This window comes from Rhincodon typus, chromosome 9 (assembly GCF_021869965.1).
Source record: "Rhincodon typus isolate 14 chromosome 9, sRhiTyp1.1, whole genome shotgun sequence".
Classification (NCBI taxonomy): domain Eukaryota; kingdom Metazoa; phylum Chordata; class Chondrichthyes; order Orectolobiformes; family Rhincodontidae; genus Rhincodon; species Rhincodon typus.
The window spans coordinates 63,551,767-63,573,203 of NC_063340.1; the positions used below are offsets into that span (position 1 = coordinate 63,551,767).

Below are 21,437 nucleotides of genomic sequence, written 5' to 3' on the forward strand. Positions count from 1 at the left end.
TCACCACACTCTGGCTGAAGAAATTCCTCCTCATATTTCCAAAGGGTCATTCCTTCACTCTGAGGCTGTGTCCTCGGGTCCTAGTCTCTCCTACCAGTGGAAACATCTCCACTCCACTCTACCCAGGCCTCTCGGTATTCTGTAAGTTTCAATGAGATTCCCCACCCTGTTCTTCTCCTTTTTTCCCCATCTGTGGTGCAGCACGGTGGCTCAGTGGTTAGCACTGCTGCCTCACAGCACCAGGTGTTTGTGTGGAGTTTGCACATTCTCCCTGTGTCTGTGTGGGTTTCCTGCGGGTGCTCCAGTTTCCTCCCACAGTCCAAAGATGTGCAGGTTAGGTGCATTGGCCATGCTAAATTGCCCCGCAGTATCCATGGATGTGTAGGCCAGGTGAATTAGCTATGGGAAATGCAGGGTTACAGAGACAGGATAGGGGTGTGTCTGGTGAGGTGATCTTCAGAGGGTTGGTGTCGACTCAATAAGCCAAAAGGCCTGCTTCCACACTACAGGAATTCTGTGATTCTAAACTCTATTGAGTGCATACTGACAGTCCTCAACCTCTTCTCCTATGACAAGCTCTTCGTCCCTTGGATGATTCTTGTAAACCTCCTCTGACTAACCCCACCCCCACCCCCCACCCGCTCCAAGTCTAGCACATCCTTTTGGGGCCCAAAACTGCACACAATATTCCAAATGCAGCCTCTGCAGTACATCCCTGATCTTGTATTCTAATCGTCTCAAAATGAATGCTAACTTTGCATTTGCCTTCTTAACTGCCAACTGAACCTGCCTGTTAACCTAAAGGGAATCCTGAACTCGGACCCCCAAATTCCTTTGTGCTTCGGATTTCCAAAGCCTTTTCCTATTTAGAAAATAGTCTATGCCTCTATTCTTCAGCCCTTGGCCCATCATGCATACCCAATCAATAGAAGTTGTGGACAGGAACTACCACACACAACTCTAGCTACTCTACCAATCCCTACCCACATACATCCATGATTCATCTGACGCCTTACGCCGGTTTCAAAACTTCCAGTTTACCAGCTCCAGCCACCTCCTCTTTACCATGGATGTACAATCCCTTTACACGTCCATTCCCCAACAGGAGGGTCTTGGGGCTCTCCGCTTCTTCCTGGAGCAACGACCTGAACCATCCCCAACCACCACTACCCTCCTCCGCTTGGCCGAGCTCGTCCTCACCCTCAACAACTTCTCTTTCAACTCCTCTCATTTTCTTCAGGTAAGAGGGGTTGCCACGGGTACCCGCATGGGCCCTAGTTTTGCCTGTTTCTTTGTCGGGTACGTGGAATATTCCTTGTTCCAGTCCCATTCTGGCCGCCAACCACAACCCTTTCCCTGATACATCAATGATATTATCGGTGCTGCTTCCCTCTCTCGTCTGCAATTGGAAAACGTCATCAATTTTGCCTCCAATTTCCATCCTGCCCTCACTTTCACCTGGTCTATCTCTGACTCCTCCCTTCTCATCCTTGACATTTCTGTTTCCATTTCTGGGGATAGACTGGCCACTAATATCCATTACAAACCCACTGACTCCCACAGCTACCTGGACTATACATCCTCACACCCCACTTCCTGTAAAGACTCCATCCCATTCTCCCAGTTCCTCCGTCCCCGTCGCATATGTTCAGATGAGGCCAACTTCGACGAGGGAGCCTCCGAAATGTCCACCTTCTTCCTCAACCGAGGATTCCCCAATTCCGTTGTCGACAGCGTCCTCAACCAGGTCTGACCCATCTCCCGCATTTCCGCCCTCACCTCTTCTCTTCCCTCCTGCAACAGCGATAGGGTTCCCCTTATCTTCACCTACCATCCACCAGCTTCCACATCCAGAAGATCATCAGATGCCATTTCCACCACCTCCAGCAAGATGCCACCACCAGACACATATTCCCCTCCCCTCCCTTGTCCGCCTTCCGCAGGGACCGTTCCCTCCAGGACACCCTGGTTCACACTTCCTTCACCCCCAACACCTCCCCACAGCCCTACGGCACATTCCCCTGTAACCGGCGACACTCCACCTGCACTTCCCAGAATCTAGTCTACTGCATTCGCTGCTCACAATGTGGTCTCCTCTACACTGGGGCAACGAAGCGTAGACTTGGTGACCGCTTCGCAGAACATCTACGTTCTGCTCGCAAAAAAGACCCTGAACTACCTGTTGCCTGCCACTTCAATGCACCAGCCTGCTCCCTGGCCAACATCTCTGCTTCTGCATGCCGCAGTGTTCCAGTGAAGCCCAATGCAAGCTGGAGGAACAACACCTCATTTTCCGCTTGGGAACCCTGCAGCCCTCCGGACTCAATATTAAGTTCAATAATTTTAGGGCCTGAACTCTCCCATGTCCCAGCCCCCTACCCCACACACCAGGCCTTGTTACCACTTAGCCTGCCATTACACACCCCCTGTTGTTAGTCACTAACAGTCCCCATTAACAACTATTCACCCTCCCAGCCTGATCGTTAGCAACTCCTTTATCTGTACACCTGTCTTTCTCTCTCTTTGGGCTCTATCCTATCGTTTACTCCCTACCCCACCCACCTCCCTATTTTCTGCATATAAACTGATGTTTTCCCAGCCATCATCAGTTCTGAGGAAGGGTCACCGGACCTGAAACGTTAACTCTGTTTTCTCCTTCACAGGTGCTGCCAAACCTGCTGAGCTTTTCCAGCAACTTTGTTTTTGTTCCAACTCTAGCAAGTCCTACACTGGGGCTTGCAACAGTTGAGTGACTCCACCAGGTCATAAGGATTTTCATGAAGGGACGAAAAGAGCAGGAAACTGAATAAAGCTTTCATCCATTCAGTCTGATCTGCATTTCAATTTAGAATATATTAATAATCTTTAGATTTGATTACCCAGACTAACACCTGAAAATTAATTAATACTGCATGCACTAAAATCTTATTTCTCTTTTATCTCTAAATCCAGAGTGATGTCATCCGTAAACCACAGGGTCAGATTGAGCTCAATGTCTCAAATCACATTATCAGGTGTGATGGAAAACAAACAATTCAGGTAGTATTTTTAGCCCCATTTCTCCAGTACAGTGTTCATTTCAAACAATATTGCAACATTAAGTCATTGAATTTGCATTGTATCTTCTGACAACTACATGCTTGAAGATGTTTATGCTCGATCTATTGCAAGGAAGTGACAGCAATCTGTAGCTTTTTTTAAACAAACTTTCTTGTAGGTTCCAAACTTCAATGGTGTGATCCTGGAATCTCCAGCTTTTATTTATGCAAACCATGCTATATTTGACTTTCAAGTTTAAGTTGATAAATGTTTAGTACAAGAATAGAACTTGCCTAACAGGCTGCAAGCCTGCAGCAATCTAAAAAGGCACATATACATAAAACACAGAACTGTACAGCACAAGAACAGGCCCTTTGACCCAAGATGTTGTGCCGAACATGATACCAAATTAAACTAACCCTTCTGCCTACCCTTGGTCCGTATTCCTCCATTCTTTGCATATTCATGTGCTTATCTAAAAGTCCCTTAATGCCCCTATTGTATCTGCCTCCACCAACACCCCTGGCAGCATGTTCCACACTCTTTACACAGAATGTGTTAGATAACTTGCCCCTCACATCTCCTTTGAACTTTCCCCCCTCACCTTAAATGCGTGCCCTCTAGTATTAGACATTTCAACTCTTAGAAAAAGATTCTGACCGTCAACCCTATTTATGCATTTCACAATTTTATAGATGTATATCAAGTCTCCCCTCAGCCTCTGCTGCTGCAGAAAAAGCAACTGAGTTTTTCTAGCTTCTCCTTATAGCTCGTACCCTCTAATCCAGGCAGCATCCTGATAAACCTCTTCCGCACCCTCTCCAAAGCCTCTACATCCTTCCCGTAATGTGGTGACCAGAATTGAATGCCATGCTCTAAATGTGGCCTAACCAAAGTCTTACATGCTGCAAAATGATACACTGACTCTTGTACTCAATTCCCCGACCAATAAAGTCAAGCATGCCATATGCCTTCTTTACCATCCTATCTACTTGTGTGGCCAATGATGTACATTGGAGAATACAGTCTTTCCTATTGACAGAGGTACTGATATTGTGTGATAGAGCATTTAAAGATGTGCATGTAGTCCATAACAAATTCAATCTTAGAGAAATTTCTTCTCTGTGAACTTGTGCAGCTGGTACTGTTGGTAGTTCATGGAAAGGAAGAAGAGATTGATTGCTCAAAAAAGTAACATATCTGTTCTATACTCCATATTTCTGTGGTTAGCTGTCTGGCCAATAAGGAATGTCATGAGTGGTATCCTCGAATTTATGCTGCTATACCTGTGGCAAGGTTTGGTTATAGTTCTGCTTGGAATATTTGACACAATTCTGTAACAGCTTATTTTTATAAATCAAAGCTCTTTTGACAAATTGAAATTTATGCATAAACTCGTCTGGCAAATTGATGTTTATTCGTCTCTGCTTATAGATACAATGTGAAGGTTAAGTGGAAAGGTCCAAAGAGCCCTTTCCTGCATATCATCCCTTTCTTCATTGTTTTCTACCTTGTATGAAGTATTTCCATGGGGAAACTTAGTCTCCTCAACTGCTCCAGCAGTGGGACAAAAAAAAGCACCACAATAATTGGCACAAAAGCTTGTGAATAATGGATAAACAATAGGAAAATGCGAAATAAATGAAACATTTATTTAAAATCTTGCAAAGATTTCTTGAAATATCTGTATAAATTAATGTCTAACACATCCAATGTCAAGTAACCCTGGATTTCCATTTATTTGAGCAGAAGGATAGTTCTGTGTTAGGCATATATGAAGATCAGGAAAATAAATAGACTTAATTATAGTATACAGATTAAACAGCTCCTTTTTTAATTGGCAACTTCCTACCTCATTTATTCTACTATTGGAATCCTGTGTGATGAACAGAATAAGAGAAATATGGAATGATGGCATCTCCCTGTATTCCACTCATTATGCCACCATTTGTACCTGAAAAGTGACACATTGATTATTATAAATGTTTCTTTTCAGTAACTAAGGTTATTGTACCAGTTACAGAAATATTCTAAAATGAAGTCCTATAATCAAAAAATTGTTATGTAGACTGCTTAATTTTTACATACGTATATTTAATATCATTTATTGTAAGTTTGGATTTTTGTTTTTGAATTAGTAGCATGGGCTTTTTTTGTCTGAAGTTACTATTCAATTTCAATTCTGTAGGCTGTGGTGATTTCTTTTAAAATAGTTTTTGAGGCCTGTCTTTAGAACTGATGATGTTTTATGTACATTTGCTGGGTTTTGTGACCGAAGGAGATAAACAAGCTTCAGTTTAGAAGATCAGGAAGTACGTTTTTAAGCTTAGGGGAACATTCAAAGCTCAGAGAGATTATCTTTATTAGTTTTACTTTGACTTTTGAGCAATCCTTTGAAATTCTTTTTAGTAGAAGACCCAATATTTTTAGTGATCTTTATAAGTCTGTGGTTTGTGGAATTAAATATAAAGCAATTATCAGTTGGAGGTAAGTGCTTATTGTGATGATGTAAACTCACAACTATGGAAGTTTTTATTTTCTTTTATGTATCTGCATCCAGGATTGGACTTGTACATTGGCCTAAATTGTATTTTATACTCACATTCTTGCAAAAATTTAATTTTAATTTAAAAAAAAATTACGGGCAAAATGGTGGCTCAGTGGTTAACAATACTGCCTCACAGCGCCAGGGACCCAGGTTCAATTCCACCCTCGGTCTGTGTGGAGTTTGCGCATTGTCCCCATGTTTGCATGGGTTTCCCTTGGGTGTGCTGGTTTCCTTCCACCATCCAAAGATGTGCAAGTTAGGTGGATTGGCCATGCTAAATTACACATTAGTGTTCGATGATGTGTAGTTAGGTATGTTAGCCATGGGAAATGCAGGGTTACAGCGACAGGGTATGGGGGTGGGTCTGGGTGGGATGCTCTTTGGAGGGTTGGTGTGGACTTGTTGGGCCATACGGCATGTTTCCACACTGTAGGCATTCTATGGATTCTTCAATGAAGGTACGTCTATAGACCAGTGTTCCCGAGAACTAGATTTCCTTCAAGTAAAGAGTTAGTGATAGTCCCAGACCGTTGGGATAAAATCCTGAAGAGATTACTTAAAACTCAGGAGTATAATAGTTCCAGGAAGAAGCAGTTCCTGTCTGTAAGTTAAAATCACAATTAACTTTTTTGAGGTGCTCAAGACAGGGACTCTGATACATGTATTATATGAGTGGTTTTGGAGGTATGATACAAGATGTCATTTTGGATACGATACCAAAAACTGTTGTTTTTCTTTTCAATTTATAAAGGAATGTTTTGCACTTAATGAGATTATACTTTTTAATGTGTGTTTAAAAATCATTGAGTTTGTACTATAAATAAATAGTTTTATAGCCATATTGTTGACACAAAATCTGCAGAATTATGTGCATATGTTTGACTGAGATCACTTTGTTCAAACCAAATCAAACAAAATCTCATTCATCAAACCAATATGTCCAGTAATAACATCAGCTGGGATCATAACAATATTTGTTTTAAAACAAGTTAGCTTCGTATTTAGGAACAAACATCCCTCAAATGGCTGGCCATTTTGATTACAACTATAATTTTTGCATGCTTTTTTAAGGTCAGAGTGCTCACATGGCCCAACAGCAGATTCTTGCTATCAATGTGATGACATGTTTGTTGTATTTTCAATCCAAGCTCATTACAGAAAAGAAGACCTACTATCTGACTGCAGATTCTCCAAATATTCTTGAGGAATGGATTCGGGTTTTGCAGAATGTGTTGCGTGTACAAGCTGCCAGCCCCCTTTTCACACAGCCAGATGTCAAGCCATCGATTGAAGGTTTACTAACCAAGGTACTGATTTCATTAATTATATACATATTATACAATAATTGATGGCCGGGTTGAATGACAGGAATATGAATTCACCATTTTGGTACTGAAACATATTAATTCTGAGTATGTTGCTTTTGATAACCAGCTTATGTTCTAAACTCTGAAATTGGGGCAAGTATTACCATGTTACATAAATGTCTAATTCACTCGTATTTAGGTAGTTGTAAATGTAGACATACAGGTGACTAACCAATCTAGCATTGATTGAGACAATTCATTTTCAAAGTAATGTATTTTAGTTCTGATGAGGTTAAAATATTAATTTAAAGAAGCCTTGAAAATGATCTTTAGATTACCTACAACAAAAGTTTTTGTTAATGCTGGAAATTGTAAAAGCAATTGTTTAGGTATAAACATGCCTCAATTCAGAGGATCTGTAGTTGTCTCGAGGACAGCACTTACAAAATTGTCATACACTGCTAAGGTTTATGACTCAATGGTTTAAATCATCACTGATTTAAGATAGTGTTGAATGTAAGAGTTACAGTAATTCAAGTTTTAGAAAACCTGGTTATTGATTTAATTCATAAACAAGTACCTTGTGACATGTATTGTTTTGACAACAAATGTTGTTCTACATAGTGATAAACCTGCACATTGAAATATCAGGTGAATGTTGCCAGTTATTTAGTCAAGAGCAAAAATATCCACCCTACAGCAGAATAAAAGACATCTCAAAAACCTGTCTGAGGCCCAGTCGCCATTTATTTTGGTGACTTCTTCTAGAATAACAGCCTAGCTACATATTTTTCACTTGAAAAGTGATGCAGCAATTAATTAAAGAAAAAACAAAGAAGTCTGGGACGAAGTTTTGTTTTTATTTCTTGCTGTTTATACAATGCATAGAATCAGATACCAGGCCATTGTATCATCAATTGAATTTAACAATTGTTTTGCAGGTAAAGCATGGTTACTCCAAGAGAGTCTGGTGTGCACTTGTTGGAAAGATTCTCTATTATTTCCGTAATCATGAAAATAAGGTAAACCAGCACCTTTAAAGTGATCAAATCTTTTCAAAATTCCATACTTTGTTCACTGATACACAATCTGCTTACTCTCCAGACTTGAAATCTGTTTTTCTCAACATACAGAGGACTAAAGTTTTAACAAATTCTTTGACAGGTTGTATGTAGAAGAGGCTGTTGTAATTTTCATACTTTTAATCTGTCCAGAGAATCATATTTTATTTTAATTTTTATTCTTCATCTGCTTTACCTGCGCAGCTGAGGTCATAACTTTGCCATGTGATACAAACTCAACATCTTCACAACTTGACAAATTGGCCCTTAGTCTTTTTTTTAGTGATTTTTCTTTATTTTTCCCCCCTGTGGCTATGTGTCTCCTTTATTCCTGTTTCTTTCATTTGTTTCCTTGCTCTCTCTCATGTCCTTTTGTGTCCTTCTAGTCTATTTCATGTTTTGGCACTTCATTCATAACATGTCTACAGATTCCCCAGCATGACCCAAACCAAAGAAGCCCTTTTGACAAGGGCTAAAGACATAACAACTTCATTTCAAAACTCTCATCAACAGTCCCTGGAACTACTCCATATGAGTAATCTTCTCTAGTCATATGTTCATGTCCATATCTTTTACATTATTTGTTATAAACTTATGTTTTCTGGAAATTCTGCTCCTCCAGAATGAGGATCAATCTTTAAACCTTGCCAAAATTAACTAAATGCTCTTCCATTGTGCTTTGCAACCACGTGTCCTGCCTTTAAAAGACTCCTACAAACACATCCCTTTTGCTGTGTCTTTAGAATTGCCATCTCAAATCTCATTACTTTTCCACTGGATGTTCACCTCCCAAACCATGAGATACTCTACCACATTGGACTAAATTTGTGGTGATGTTGAGGGCAAAGGTAAAGTCTGTAAAATCTGCTTGCACGACTGCTGCCAAATTGTCCATTTCCAACTTGAACTGAAGTGGAATTTAGGTGGTCAGCCAACCTGCTCTAAGAAGGCAGGTTGGAAATTAACTGGTTACCATTTAGCTCATTGTCTGCAGTTTTTCAAGTTTATCTATCGATTAGGTATTCTGAACCTCTGGGACCCCAGCAGCTTCACTGTAGTGATGACATGGTGGACTAAAGGTGTTAAGTGCCTTCAAACCTATCTCCTGGATCCAGGTGCTTGCATGGAAAATCTACCAACCCCTTACCACAACCAGCTTTTCCCCTATCCCCTCCATGCTTATGATCTCAATACAGTGCCTCCTAAAGTCAGGTTATCAGGAATAGGCAAGAGGGTAGAGTTTAAATTAAAATCAGATGAGCAATGCTTTTAGTAAATAGCAGAGCTGGTTCAAAAGGCTAAGTGGCCTACTGTTGCTTCTAATTCATCTATTTGTATGGGTCATCAGCAATGCATTTGCACCCAGATATGTCTTCTGTGATTCCATGCACATGTCGCTGGATCTTGACTAACAGATAAACCAAAGGGTGGACTCTGGGAGCAATATCTTCCAAATGGTGTTCCAAAGGTAATGACTTCCTGAGATTCCTCAGCTAAATGTACCGACCAGTATCTGTGTTTGGTGTTCAGGCTGGAGAAGAATTTGGCTCCTGTGAATCCCAGATTCAATTCCCCCTGTGTTGGAATCTTGTATGGGCACGTCTTTTGGAACAGGCTTATAGCTGACTAATTTAGATATACTGATTGCACTCTCATTCTTAACTCCACTTCTCCTTTGGTGATCCATATGGTAGATGAGGTCATTGTGTTCCATGCAATGCAGCTCATGTTTAAGGTTTATTTTGCACATGAACACTGTACCTTCTGGGAAGGTCAATCAGTGGAATTGCATCTTCTCTGAATTGCAATGCCACATTGCTTTTGAAACATCCTAAGGCGTTAAACCTGTCTGCTCAGAGTTGTGTAAATCTTGGACTGTCACAATATGAACATTCTTGTCCTATTCTACTAGTTATCCCGGTGTTCTCAGGTTTAGTCGCAATGTTGACAGCCATGCATACTGGTCGTCTTGAATCTGCTGGTCCGTTTATGTCTACGAGGTAAAATGTTTGTAGTTTCCATGCCAACTTGCCATAGCTACATTGCATTGTTAGTGTTCCTATGCAAAAGATTGTTGGTTGTATGGTGGAGTTCCAATGATCCCACTACATGTCCTTCAGAATTCAGACTGGTAGGATATTTGTACCAATTCTTATGTCAGTCTTCTTTTGTGTGTGTCTTTGCCAGTTTTATTTGGAAAGTGAAGTTGATTGGGATGAAAACTTTCAGTGGTTAACATTGTGAATTTTTTTTTGCATAACATGTCTGCCAGCTTTTTTGTTTGACAGAAAGCCTTTGTTGTTAATGTTTGCTTGTTATTTTGTGTTAATATAAATTTCTGTGGCATTTAAGAAGTTAATGCTTTCCTTGTCTGTTTTGGTATTGAATTTAATGGAGTGGTGATGATTGGTGAGGATATTGATGAAGTCTTCTAATTGTGGTTCTGTGTGAATCGAAGTCTCCCAAATGTCAACACAAATACAGAAGTTATTGATGCTACGTGACTGTATTAACTAGTGAAGGAATTAGTGAAAACCATGAGGTAGACTCTGCAAACCAAAAAGTAGCCTTTTGAGGAAATCTCAAGCATAGCCCTTGGGACCAAACCCCTACAATCTCATTTCAAACACACCCTCACAGCTCAGAGAGAAGCAGTCTTTGGTCCCATCAATTTGCATGCAACCTAGACCATTGTCTAATCTCTGTCCTAAAGTTAGTAGTGCACTGTACTACAATGCCTTTGTTCACAATCTATAACATGTTTTGCTTATTTTCAAGTTTCCATTAGGTCAGATAAACTTGGTGGAAGCAAGAGTTGAAGAAGTAGACAGATCATGTGATTCGGACGAAGACTATGAGACCAGCAGTTGTAGCCTTCTGTCTACACATTATACAATTACTATACATCCCAAAGAGCAGGGGCCTACCTATCTCCTCATTGGCTCCAAACATGAAAAGGTAAGCTTAGAGTTGTTTAATAAGCCCACCACCTCTGTAATATTAATCTATGGACACTTAGATATATAATTAACATTCTTCAGTACTATGCAGTGACTTCATGCAGAACCTGCATTTGTGCAGTGTGTTTACAACCGTCCTAAACAAGTCTACAGCCAATTCACTGTTGTGAATGTAGATATGGAAGCCAGAGTATGCACAGCAAGATCCCACAAAGTGATTGGAAACAAAAAATTCCAGTGTCTGTTTTAGCTGTTGTTTGGGTAACAATTGTTGGCTGGAAAACCAGGAGAATTGCGCTGCCCTTCACTTTTCGGAATCTTTTAAGTCAATCTGAGAGAGCAGACAAGATCTCAGTTTACAGTTTCATCCAAAAGATTGTGCAGTACACCCTCTGTATTGCAATTAATTACCAGTCAAGTTCCTGTTCCCATCACTGAAGAGGAACCTGAAGGCAAGGCAGTCCCACTCCAAGACAAGAATGCTACTGCTGAGACATAGTTAATACCTCAATAAAATGAACATGGAGAAGGAGGTACGTAGATGATTACTCGTTATCAGTGACCATTTTTCCATCAGTTGTACTGGAGTACAGTCATTGGAGACTTTTGTAAAAAAATCACAGGATTGGTTATCTCACTGGGGCTTGAATGAAGCACTGGTGCTTTAATGTGTTTTGTTTTCTTCATAGGATACTTGGTTGTATCAACTAACTGTAGCTGCAGGCAGCACTAATGTAAATGTGGGAACTGAATTTGAACAACTCGTTGGCAACCTGTTTAATGCAGACAGTGATACCTGTAAGTAATATTTCAGGCACAGAGTGGGGGGTATTTTAACCAAAATAAACAGATGTGTTTGGAATCGGATGAGGGTTTCAACTTGGTTAAAATTAGGTTCCAGGCCTAAATCCACCTCCAACCCATCCATTTCATCTTTAATAAAGGCTGGAAGAGTTGATGGGAAACCAAACATAGAAGTAGTTAATATGTTAACAAAACATGACAACAAGGTTGTAGGCATCGTAGTCATTCGGCATTTCATCATTAATTGTTTCGGCTGTATCTCTGGACCCTCATGAAAATTGGCAAACAATTGACAGAACTAGGAGCTGAGGGCATTTAAGTGTACCTCCTCACACCCTGCTTCCTGTAAAGATTTCATTCTTCCAGATTCTCTATCTCTGTTGCATCTGCTGTGCTGATGCCACCCTCTGCAGGGGTTCCTCAGAAATGTTCACTTTTCTCCGCAATAAGGAACCCCACCCTCACAGCCCTCAACCATGTCTGACCCATATCCCCCACTTCTGCCCTTACCTCTTCTGTTCTCTCCCCCAAAACCGATAAGGACCCCTGGTCTTCACCTTTCACCCCACCAGCATCTGCATCCAAAAGATCATAAGCTACCACTTCCATCACTTCCAGTGGGATGCCACCACCAGATGCACATTCCGCTCCCCTCCCTTGTCAGCATTCTACAGGGACCGTTCCTTTGGGACACCCTGGTCCATTCTTCCTCCACTCACCCTTCATTTCTCACAACACCGTCCCCTCCATGATGTCTTCCTGTGCAATCACAGAAAGTGTAACATTTGTCCGTTTACTTCCTCCTCCTCACTATCCAAGGCTCCAGACACACCTTTGAGGTGAAGCAGTGATTTACCTGCATTTCACTCAATCCAGTCTACTGCTCACAATGTGGTCTCCTGTAAACTGGGGACACAAATCGCAGACTGGGTGAGTGCTTTGCAGAATGCCAACGTTCTGTCTGCAATAACGACACCAAGTTTCCAGTTGTCTGCCACTTCAGTACACATTGGGAGCATTCCCTGGCCAACATTTCTGTCTTGGGCCTGTTGCAGTGCTCCAACAAAGCTCAACACAAGCTGGAAGAATAGCATCTCTTTTTCCACCTGGTGACTCTGCAGCCTTTAGGACTCAATATTGAGTTCAATAATTTTAGAGCCTGAGCACCTTCCATGTAATTTACCCAGGCCTTATCATCACCTGAGTTGCTTTTATCACAGCCAACCTTTTTCACTTACTTTTGGTCCCCATTGTCAGCTTTTCTCCTTTCCTGATTTACCATTATCCATCTCTTTTTTCTGCCCAACTGTCTTTCCCTTTCGGCTCTATCTGCAACCATCCTCCCATTTGTTTAACCCCCACCCATCACACCCTCTCTGCCATATATAACACCTTTACCTAGCTATTACTAGTTTTGAACTTGAAACGTTGACTCTGCTTTTATTTACCAATGGATGCTGCCAGACCTGCTGAGTTTCTCCAGAAATTTCGATTTTTGTCCCACAAGGAACATCATGATAATGACCAGATTTTTGTTTTGGCCTGTTGAGAAATAAATCATGGGGACATAGGGAATAACTTACTGTTCCTCTTCAAAATAGTGCCAAGGGATCTATTAGAATAGCCCACACTGGTAAATGGAGCCTTGGTTTAACATCTCATCAGAAAGGTGGCACCTCCAACACAAGTACTGCATTACTACTGTACTGGAGTGTCACATTAATTTTTTTTATGCTCAATGGACTTGAATCTGTAACCAATTTAAAGACAGATATGCCATTATCTGAGCCATAGCTGATGCTGAGGAACAAAGCGAGATCCAAATGTCTAGCCTCTGCATCACTCAGTCACTTTAATAAAACTGATTTAGTTTTTATAAAACAGTTTTAACTGCAGTCTCAGTATTGACTCCTGGCAGGTGAAGAAAATTCCTAAGCTTGTATGTTTACTATTAAATTCATCATATTGATTACTGTTTAACCTGTAGTCAAATTTGGAATTAAATTGACTGAATTTCTCAATTTTAAATTACTGCCGTAATTATTGTTATGCTCTTCCTAGAGATCCATAAATTTTAAAATGAGATTTGTATTTCCAGTTGATTGCTGAAATAATTATCTGATAAGATTTCACATTTAAATCTTTTATGATGAGAATTTTTTTAAAAATTCTACTAACTAAACACAATTTTCTTTTTGTAGGCAATTTATCCTATAAATACAGAAAGTGACATTCCTCTTGTATGCCTAACACATATCACACTCTATGAAATTGCAATGTTTTTAGCAATCAATCCGTGGTTACTCCCAGCTTCTGATAGGTGCCCATATTTCTAATCCAGAGTTTGAATTGAACTTTGAGTGACTATTTCCAGGTGATTTCCTTAATTTTTAGGAAGTGCCTTAAATCCATCACAAGCAGTAAAACCTGTTATGTTTCTTTTTCCCCTGTCCTGTCAGGATGAACCTCTCACAATTGTTAGAGGGCTGTAGTATGTGCCTTTCCAACTCGAGACTGTCTCCATCCCAGGTCTGGCAGCAGTTCCTTACAAATCCAGACAGCCTCTTCTCTTTCTAAATCTAAGTCTCTCTTTGATCTCCAACAATCAAACCATGCAGGCTTGATGTCAGACAGAATGGAGAGTAGGTCAGACTATTAGTGGTATTGTCGTTGGATTGTTAATCCAGAGACCCAGGTAATGTCCGGGGGACTCGGGTTCAAATCCTGGAGATGGTGCCATTTGAATTCAATAAATATCTACAATTAATAGTCTAATTGTCGGAAAACCTCATCTGGTTCACTAATATCCTTAGAGAAGGAAACTACCATCCTTACCTGGTCTGGCCTATATGCCTCTGGGCAATTAGGGATGGGCAATAAATGCTGACCTAGCCAACAATGCCCACATCCTGTGAATGAATAAAAAAAGTCCCTTTCAGTTACCCTAAGTTTAAAGCAACAGTCCCAAAATATAATAATCTTATTAAACTCATAATCACAACATATTTTATAGTGATTCAAACATGAATAATGTGGCTTTTTGTTTAATTTATTTTAAGTTAAGTATTAAGTTTCATTTTTTAAGGTCAACTTATTTTCATATTTTACTCTAACTCTGCTCTTTGACAGACTCCCAGTTGTGGTCACACCCTACGCTGTGCTTTAGTAAAGATGGAATAGCGTCTCCCCTTACCACATTACCATCTGTGGCTCTACAGACTGAAGCACTCAAACTGTTTAAGGTAACACTGATTCGCATCCAGAATTAAAATGGGCTACAATTTGCTGTTAAAGTATTGGCAAGACTACAGGCACTTGCTTTACATGTGCTAAAATAACTTCATCTTAAGGCAGTTACATACTTGAAGGCAGAAATCCAAGTATTCACATGCATGGATCCATTGGTAGCTTCACAAAAATGTCAAATTCATGATTTAAATGCATTGATCTGTGTAAATTTGTTGTCCTCATGCAATAGAAACAAACTGAATTCACCAAAGAATGTTGCATCCATTTCAGTCTAATAACCCTTTCAATTAAATTATAATAATAATTAATGCTTGTCAATGTCTCTGGTACTGAAAATTAACAATTACAAGTGTGGAATCCATTGCTTTATGCTTACGTTATTGGTAATTTTAAAAACTTTTTCTTTAAAGAAAAATCTAATGAACAGAAGACACATCAGACATGATTAGATTCACTGCTAGGGCAAATCATAGGCCAGTGTATGGGAAGATATATATTGAATGTGTTTAGTGGATTAGGTTGTATGCTTTTGGGATATTCACCAGGCTAATATTTTCATGTTGATTGATGGTAGCATAATATGCAATATTAATATTGTGAATTTCATTGGTATTCATAGGATTTGGTATTAAACATTTCATTTTGTTTGGTTATTTACCACTGAATGAATATTAAACTTCTCTTTTGGCGTGCTTTCACCCTATTGTCATGAATACATTTTTTTACACAGCACTGGGGAAATATTAATGAACTGGTGAATCGGAACTCAACACCTTTCTCAATGCAAAAATTATGAAAATACTTACTGTCATTAATATTGTCAAAGACAGTATCGTGTTGGATGCATAAGACATTTGGCCTAACATAATTGTTGGGATTACTTTGAAATCAAAGAATCACCATTGGCTCTACAAGAACTTGGATATTGAAAAGTTTAGACATTTAAATTAAGTTACACTTTTGGGGACAGGGTAAGAGTGGGATCCCATTTTCACTAACTTTTTTGTGAAGAAGTATTTGCTGTCCTTTTCTTAATAGCTCTTTTAATTACATGTTCAGCCTCCCAAAGTATATAAATTGGTACCATCTATCAGCTTTCCGCTTCAAAAATTGAAAAGTTTTAACAAATTGTGGTCCCAAGGCTATCCAAATATAAGTAGCTTTGCTGAAGTGTAAGTTTTTAGACTTCCAATTGCTCATGTAACCTCAGCCAGAATTCAAAATAATCTCTTCAGTTTTACTCAGAATTCAATAATGTGATTCAATGTTCTTTATCCTACAAAATACAGAAAGCATTTTCACACTATAGCAAGGTGTTATCTCTTCTGGCATTAGGTGCTGTTATGGCTTCTAAGATAATTTAGTACCAATTTGTAGGCAACCTTTTGCTGATGATCTGCATCCAATATGAACTTGGTTTTAGACTGACCAGAGAGTATAACCTACAGAAAGAAAAGATTCCTACTTTCTATCTCTGATAGCCCAAATGTAGTTAACTATCATCATAAAATGAAATATTTGTTTTATTCTTCAGACTTCTCAGTTATTCATCAATGTTGCTATTGATGCCCCTGCCATTGATTATCATGTGTCATTGGCTCAGAGTGTTTTACAAGTGTGTCTCACACATAAAGAGTTGCAAAATGAAATCTACTGTCAATTAATCAAGCAAACAAGAAAGCGACAAACCCAGAACCAATGTGCATCCATACAGGTATAGTGTATGTGAAAAATTTTCAAAATATAATTTGCATTGTTTGTTCAAAATTAAACAAAGCTGCTTCGTAGATGAGAATTCTGAGCTACTCATGATTACCAGTCAATTAAGATTTATTCCCACATTCAAAGCTTAACTTCTCATAATAGGATTTGGTAGTCCTTTACTAAAATACACATCTTGTGAAACAAATAAATAATTGCTAGAGCAAAGTCAGACTTTCAGTGAGAAATAAGAGAGTTGTTTCAGCAAACATCAAAACTTTATATTCCTGTTGTTCCCATCCGTGGCTGCCATCTTACTTTCACCATAGTGTGAATATCATTTTCTTTAAATGGAAGGACCTTGAACTTTAGATATTTATCACCTAGCTAATTGCTGGAGTTTTGGAGTCATCCTGAAGTGATATCGAACAGGAAACTGAAGTGACATGTTCGAATGATGGTTCAATGTTTCTAATTGTAAAATTTCCACTTTGGATGTTCATTGTTGATTTCTACAAATTTTAAAAATATACAATTAATGATTTGAGCAATTTGTGGTGCAACGAAATATTGATATATTCTTTAAGTTCCAAGGAATGCACATTGATTCTTATTTATATAAAAATACTGATGAAAATGATATAAAATGCAACTTACTTACTCAAAACAATATAATGCATGAGGACTGGGTGGTGCATTGGATTGTCATCTTGTTCTTTTATAACTTGAGTTCAAATCCAACCAAGTTGATGTATCTGAAGTCTCTTTAGTATGTTATCTACACTATTCTAAGTGATTTAAGTCTCAAGAGGATGCTGTTTGATTAAAACATTGAATCAAATTTATTAACATAAAAGATTAAACTAAAGCAAAGTCAACTGATTCTAGCTTAATGTTAAGTGAAATATTGAAATTAAATATCAAATTCCAAATAATAAAAGTTCCAAATGTGTGGAAATTTTGAAAAAAAAAATGATTGCACATCAGTGAGGAATACCTTAACTAAGACCGAGCACTTCTGAGGAATTTCTTCACCCAGAGGGTGGTGAATCTGTGGAACTCATTGGCACAGAAGGCTGTGGAGGCCAAGTCGCTGAGTTTATTTAAGACAGAGATAGATAAGTTCTTGATTAGTAAGGGGAACAAAGGTTATGGCGAGAAGGCAGGGATTGGGGTTGAGAAAAATATCAGCCATGATCAAATAACAGAGCATGCTTGATAGGCTGAATGCCATAATTCTGCTCTGATATCTATGGTGTTGTGATCATTTTACCAATTCCTAACATGTACAGTAGGCCTAATCAGAGAAATGGTTAATAGTTTTTAACGTTCTTTCCACAAAAAAACCTCTCAAAATTAACCTTTATATTTTTTAGGGGTGGCAGTTCTTGGCTCTGTGTGTTGGCCTTTTCCTTCCTCAGCATCCTTTCCTTTGGTTGCTCAAACATCATCTACAGCAAAATGCAGAACCTAGGTACGTAAGAAGCTACAAAGTAAAGATGGTCAATAATTTCAGTATAAATACTGGTGGTAAGATAAATGACACTTATCATTATCAATTGCAATGTGAGACAATGACAGATGCAAACTTAAATGTACAGACCCAAAAGTTACTGTTTGAGCTATGCTGATCCACTGCTAGCATTACGAAAACACAGTCAAACACAGAAAATGTGGGAGACTAAAACAAAGAACTGCAGATGCTGGAAATCTGAAACAAAAACAGAAGTTTCTGGAGAACTTCAGCAGATCTGGAAACATCTGTGGAAAGAAAACGGAGTTCTAAGGAAGGGTCACTTGACCTGAAATGTTGACCCTGCATTCACTCCACACTTGATGCCAGAAATGCTGCAGAAAGTCAGCAGAACTGAAGAAATCATGCTGGACTTGAAACATTAACTCTGTACCTCTCTCTCCACAGATGCAGACAGACTTTCTGTGTTTCTCCAGCATTTTCTGTGTTTGTTTCATATCTCCAGCAGCTGCAGTATTTTGTCTTTATGAAAAATACATCTTTGCATCGACATTGAAATGAATTGATTGATATGTGATTCCTGCTGTTGCATAATACATGAAAACAAAACTCATCATGCATCTCCTTATCAGTCTAAGGCTGTTAATGATGTGCTGTGTTAATTACTGTTCATCAAACTTGCAAAGGCACTAAAAAGGAACAGTTTTAAATGACATGTTTCATTCCTTTTAGGTTTTATTGTCAGAATGAAATATATTGAATTTCAAAAGCAACTTTTCATTTCAGCCTCTTTTTTTCTCTCCAAATCTAATTTCTCTTTCCCTCTCTCTGTTTCTTTCCGTACCAGATTTGGCATTGATTCACGCATTCTCATATACATTTCATTCTATGTCCTTGTGCTGTTGTTCCACAATTATTTAAGAAAATTGTTTATGAAAATATACTGTTGCTTGTTCTATTCACTCAAGTCCCAGTCTTGGAAATAATTGCATTAAAAATAATCATGTTGCGAGCAGTATTCACTATTATTACAGAATAAAATGAACAGCAATTTATGGACTCTGCATGTGTTTGTCAATTATTGTCTGAATATTCTGCGCATCCACTCACTGCACCATTACCATATCTCATAAATAGGCATAGCATAGAAATGCATGTACCAGCGAGAAATTTAAATTGATTTCTGAATTTTTGCTTATTTTTGTTATTGAACTGTACAGTTTCACATTGTAACACAGACAAAATAAAAACACCTAACTGGATTCTATTAACAAATTCCAGGACGGAAGTAGGAAAGTATGCCATATACTGCCAACGGTCAATGGAGAGAACTGAGAAAAATGGTGATCGTGTATCAAAGCCTTCTAGAATGGAAATCCTATCAATCCTCTTGAGAAATCCTTATCATCATTCCTTACCTTTCAGCATTCCTGTACATTTCATGAATGGCACATACCAAGTAGGCATCTTGAATAACATCAGTTTAAAAAAAAATGACTTTTATTGGATGTGAATTGCTGCAAGGCATCGTGATAACATGATAAAGACATGCAATATAAATGTAAAGTTATTCTTTATTATTTAACCAGTTTTAAAAGTTATGGTCCTGAATATTGCATTGCAAATTAATAAAAATTATTTGTTGGGACTTAAAAACATACATTTCTGCATGGCAATACTGAAGAAACCCCAGTCAGAGCTGATTATTTCAAATGTTTGGAAGTCAACAAGTTCTTATCAAAGTTGAACCTTGTTGCTCCAATAGAATTCCAATCAAACTGAGGGCAAAGAATTGGATTATGGTAACAAAATGAAATGTAACAATGGAATTTCACTAGACATAAAATGATTACTTTATGGTTTAGAAAAAAACGTGAAAAACATGATTGATGTTTAAAGCACTGATTATATTTTTAATTGTTTTAATAACTTAGTATGTTAATTATCTTTTAAATTATGAGTCTTTCACCAAAACAAGGCAAACTACTGTAATGCTGCTTAGCCATTTTGAAGCTTCATTAACTGTAACATTCTTGTGTCTGAATATATAGGTTGTGGGATTTGATGCATCTACCACGGTGGAAGAATTTCTTCACACTCTGAATCAAGACATTGGCATGAGGAAACCAGTGCAATCTGGATTCTTTCTTTTCACAGATGATCCCTCAGGAAATGACCAAGAACACTGTCCTCAAGGAAGCATAAAGGTAAATGTGTGGAACTAACAAATAATCATACTGACTTACCATTAATTGAAGGACTTAATTTATTGAAGTTATGAATCCATGGATGCTAAATATGTCCACTCAGGAACTGGAATTATATAGTGAACTGACCATGGTCTGAGAAACAAATTTTACTTGTGACACTTCTATCATAGCTAACATGGTCAGACTGGAGAAGTCCTTTTTTATTGTCAGCACTTTTCTCGAGCTGAAAGGAAAAGTCAGTATGTGCACAAGAAGGAAAAGTTGGTTGAAAGAACAGGAAAAGTAAATATTAAAACCCACCAACTGCTTTACAGACAGCTGATGGGTCTAGTAAATTATGAAGAACACTGGAAAAAAGTCATGGATAGCAAAAAGCTATTTGACTTCAACCAGAGATAGTAGGAACTGCCAAAGCTGGAGAATCTGAGATAACAAGGTGTAGAGCTGGATGAACACAGCAGGCCAAACAGCATCAGAGGAGCAGGAAAGCTGACGTTTCGAGTCTGGACCCTTCTTCAGAAAAAAGTGCTTTGATTGTCATTTAGCCAATGCATATAGAGTTACCAATGCTTCTTCACTCTTATGTCTCATTTTTAAAACCCAAAATGTCTTTGCTCTATTTTGTGAATGATCTCCTGGCACTTATGCTTTCAGAAACTCATATATAATGAAGAATGATTCCTGCAGCAGTGAACGTGTGAAACATGTTGGAGATTACCAAACTATTTTGAATTTCATCAGGAACATTTTTATCTAAAATACATAAGAATTTTTATTGATGAATGCTGTTGGTAAGAATCGCTGAATACCATGGTTTATCAAATAGAAATTATCAAACATGGTTTATCAAACAGAATCCCTACGGTGTGGAAGCTGGCCATTAAGCCCACATTGACCCTCTGAAGAGCATTCCACCTCCACCCCCAAATCCTACATTTCCCATGGCTAATCCACCCATCCCTGGACACTGAGCAATATAGCATGGCCAATTGACCTAACATGCACATCTTTGGACTGCAGGAAGAAACCAGAGCACCCAGACACAGGGAGAATGTGCAAACTTCACACAGACAGTCGCCCAAGG

The 21,437-nt window shown here is 38.7% G+C and overlaps 1 protein-coding gene across 2 annotated transcripts in view; it reads left to right on the top strand.

Moving 5' to 3' along the window:
- Nucleotides 1–21,437, top strand: part of plekhh2 (pleckstrin homology domain containing, family H (with MyTH4 domain) member 2) — a 121,884-nt gene that overhangs the window by 61,817 nt on the left and 38,630 nt on the right. For both annotated transcript variants that reach the window (XM_048601254.1, XM_048601255.1), the window contains 10 exons: nucleotides 2,953–3,039; nucleotides 6,736–6,894; nucleotides 7,836–7,916; nucleotides 10,734–10,913; nucleotides 11,605–11,713; nucleotides 14,849–14,961; nucleotides 16,503–16,682; nucleotides 18,046–18,143; nucleotides 19,425–19,602; nucleotides 20,195–20,350. In XM_048601254.1, coding sequence (XP_048457211.1) covers nucleotides 2,953–3,039; nucleotides 6,736–6,894; nucleotides 7,836–7,916; nucleotides 10,734–10,913; nucleotides 11,605–11,713; nucleotides 14,849–14,961; nucleotides 16,503–16,682; nucleotides 18,046–18,143; nucleotides 19,425–19,602; nucleotides 20,195–20,350 — 1,341 coding nt within the window. The remainder of the gene's footprint in view (nucleotides 1–2,952; nucleotides 3,040–6,735; nucleotides 6,895–7,835; nucleotides 7,917–10,733; nucleotides 10,914–11,604; nucleotides 11,714–14,848; nucleotides 14,962–16,502; nucleotides 16,683–18,045; nucleotides 18,144–19,424; nucleotides 19,603–20,194; nucleotides 20,351–21,437) is intronic.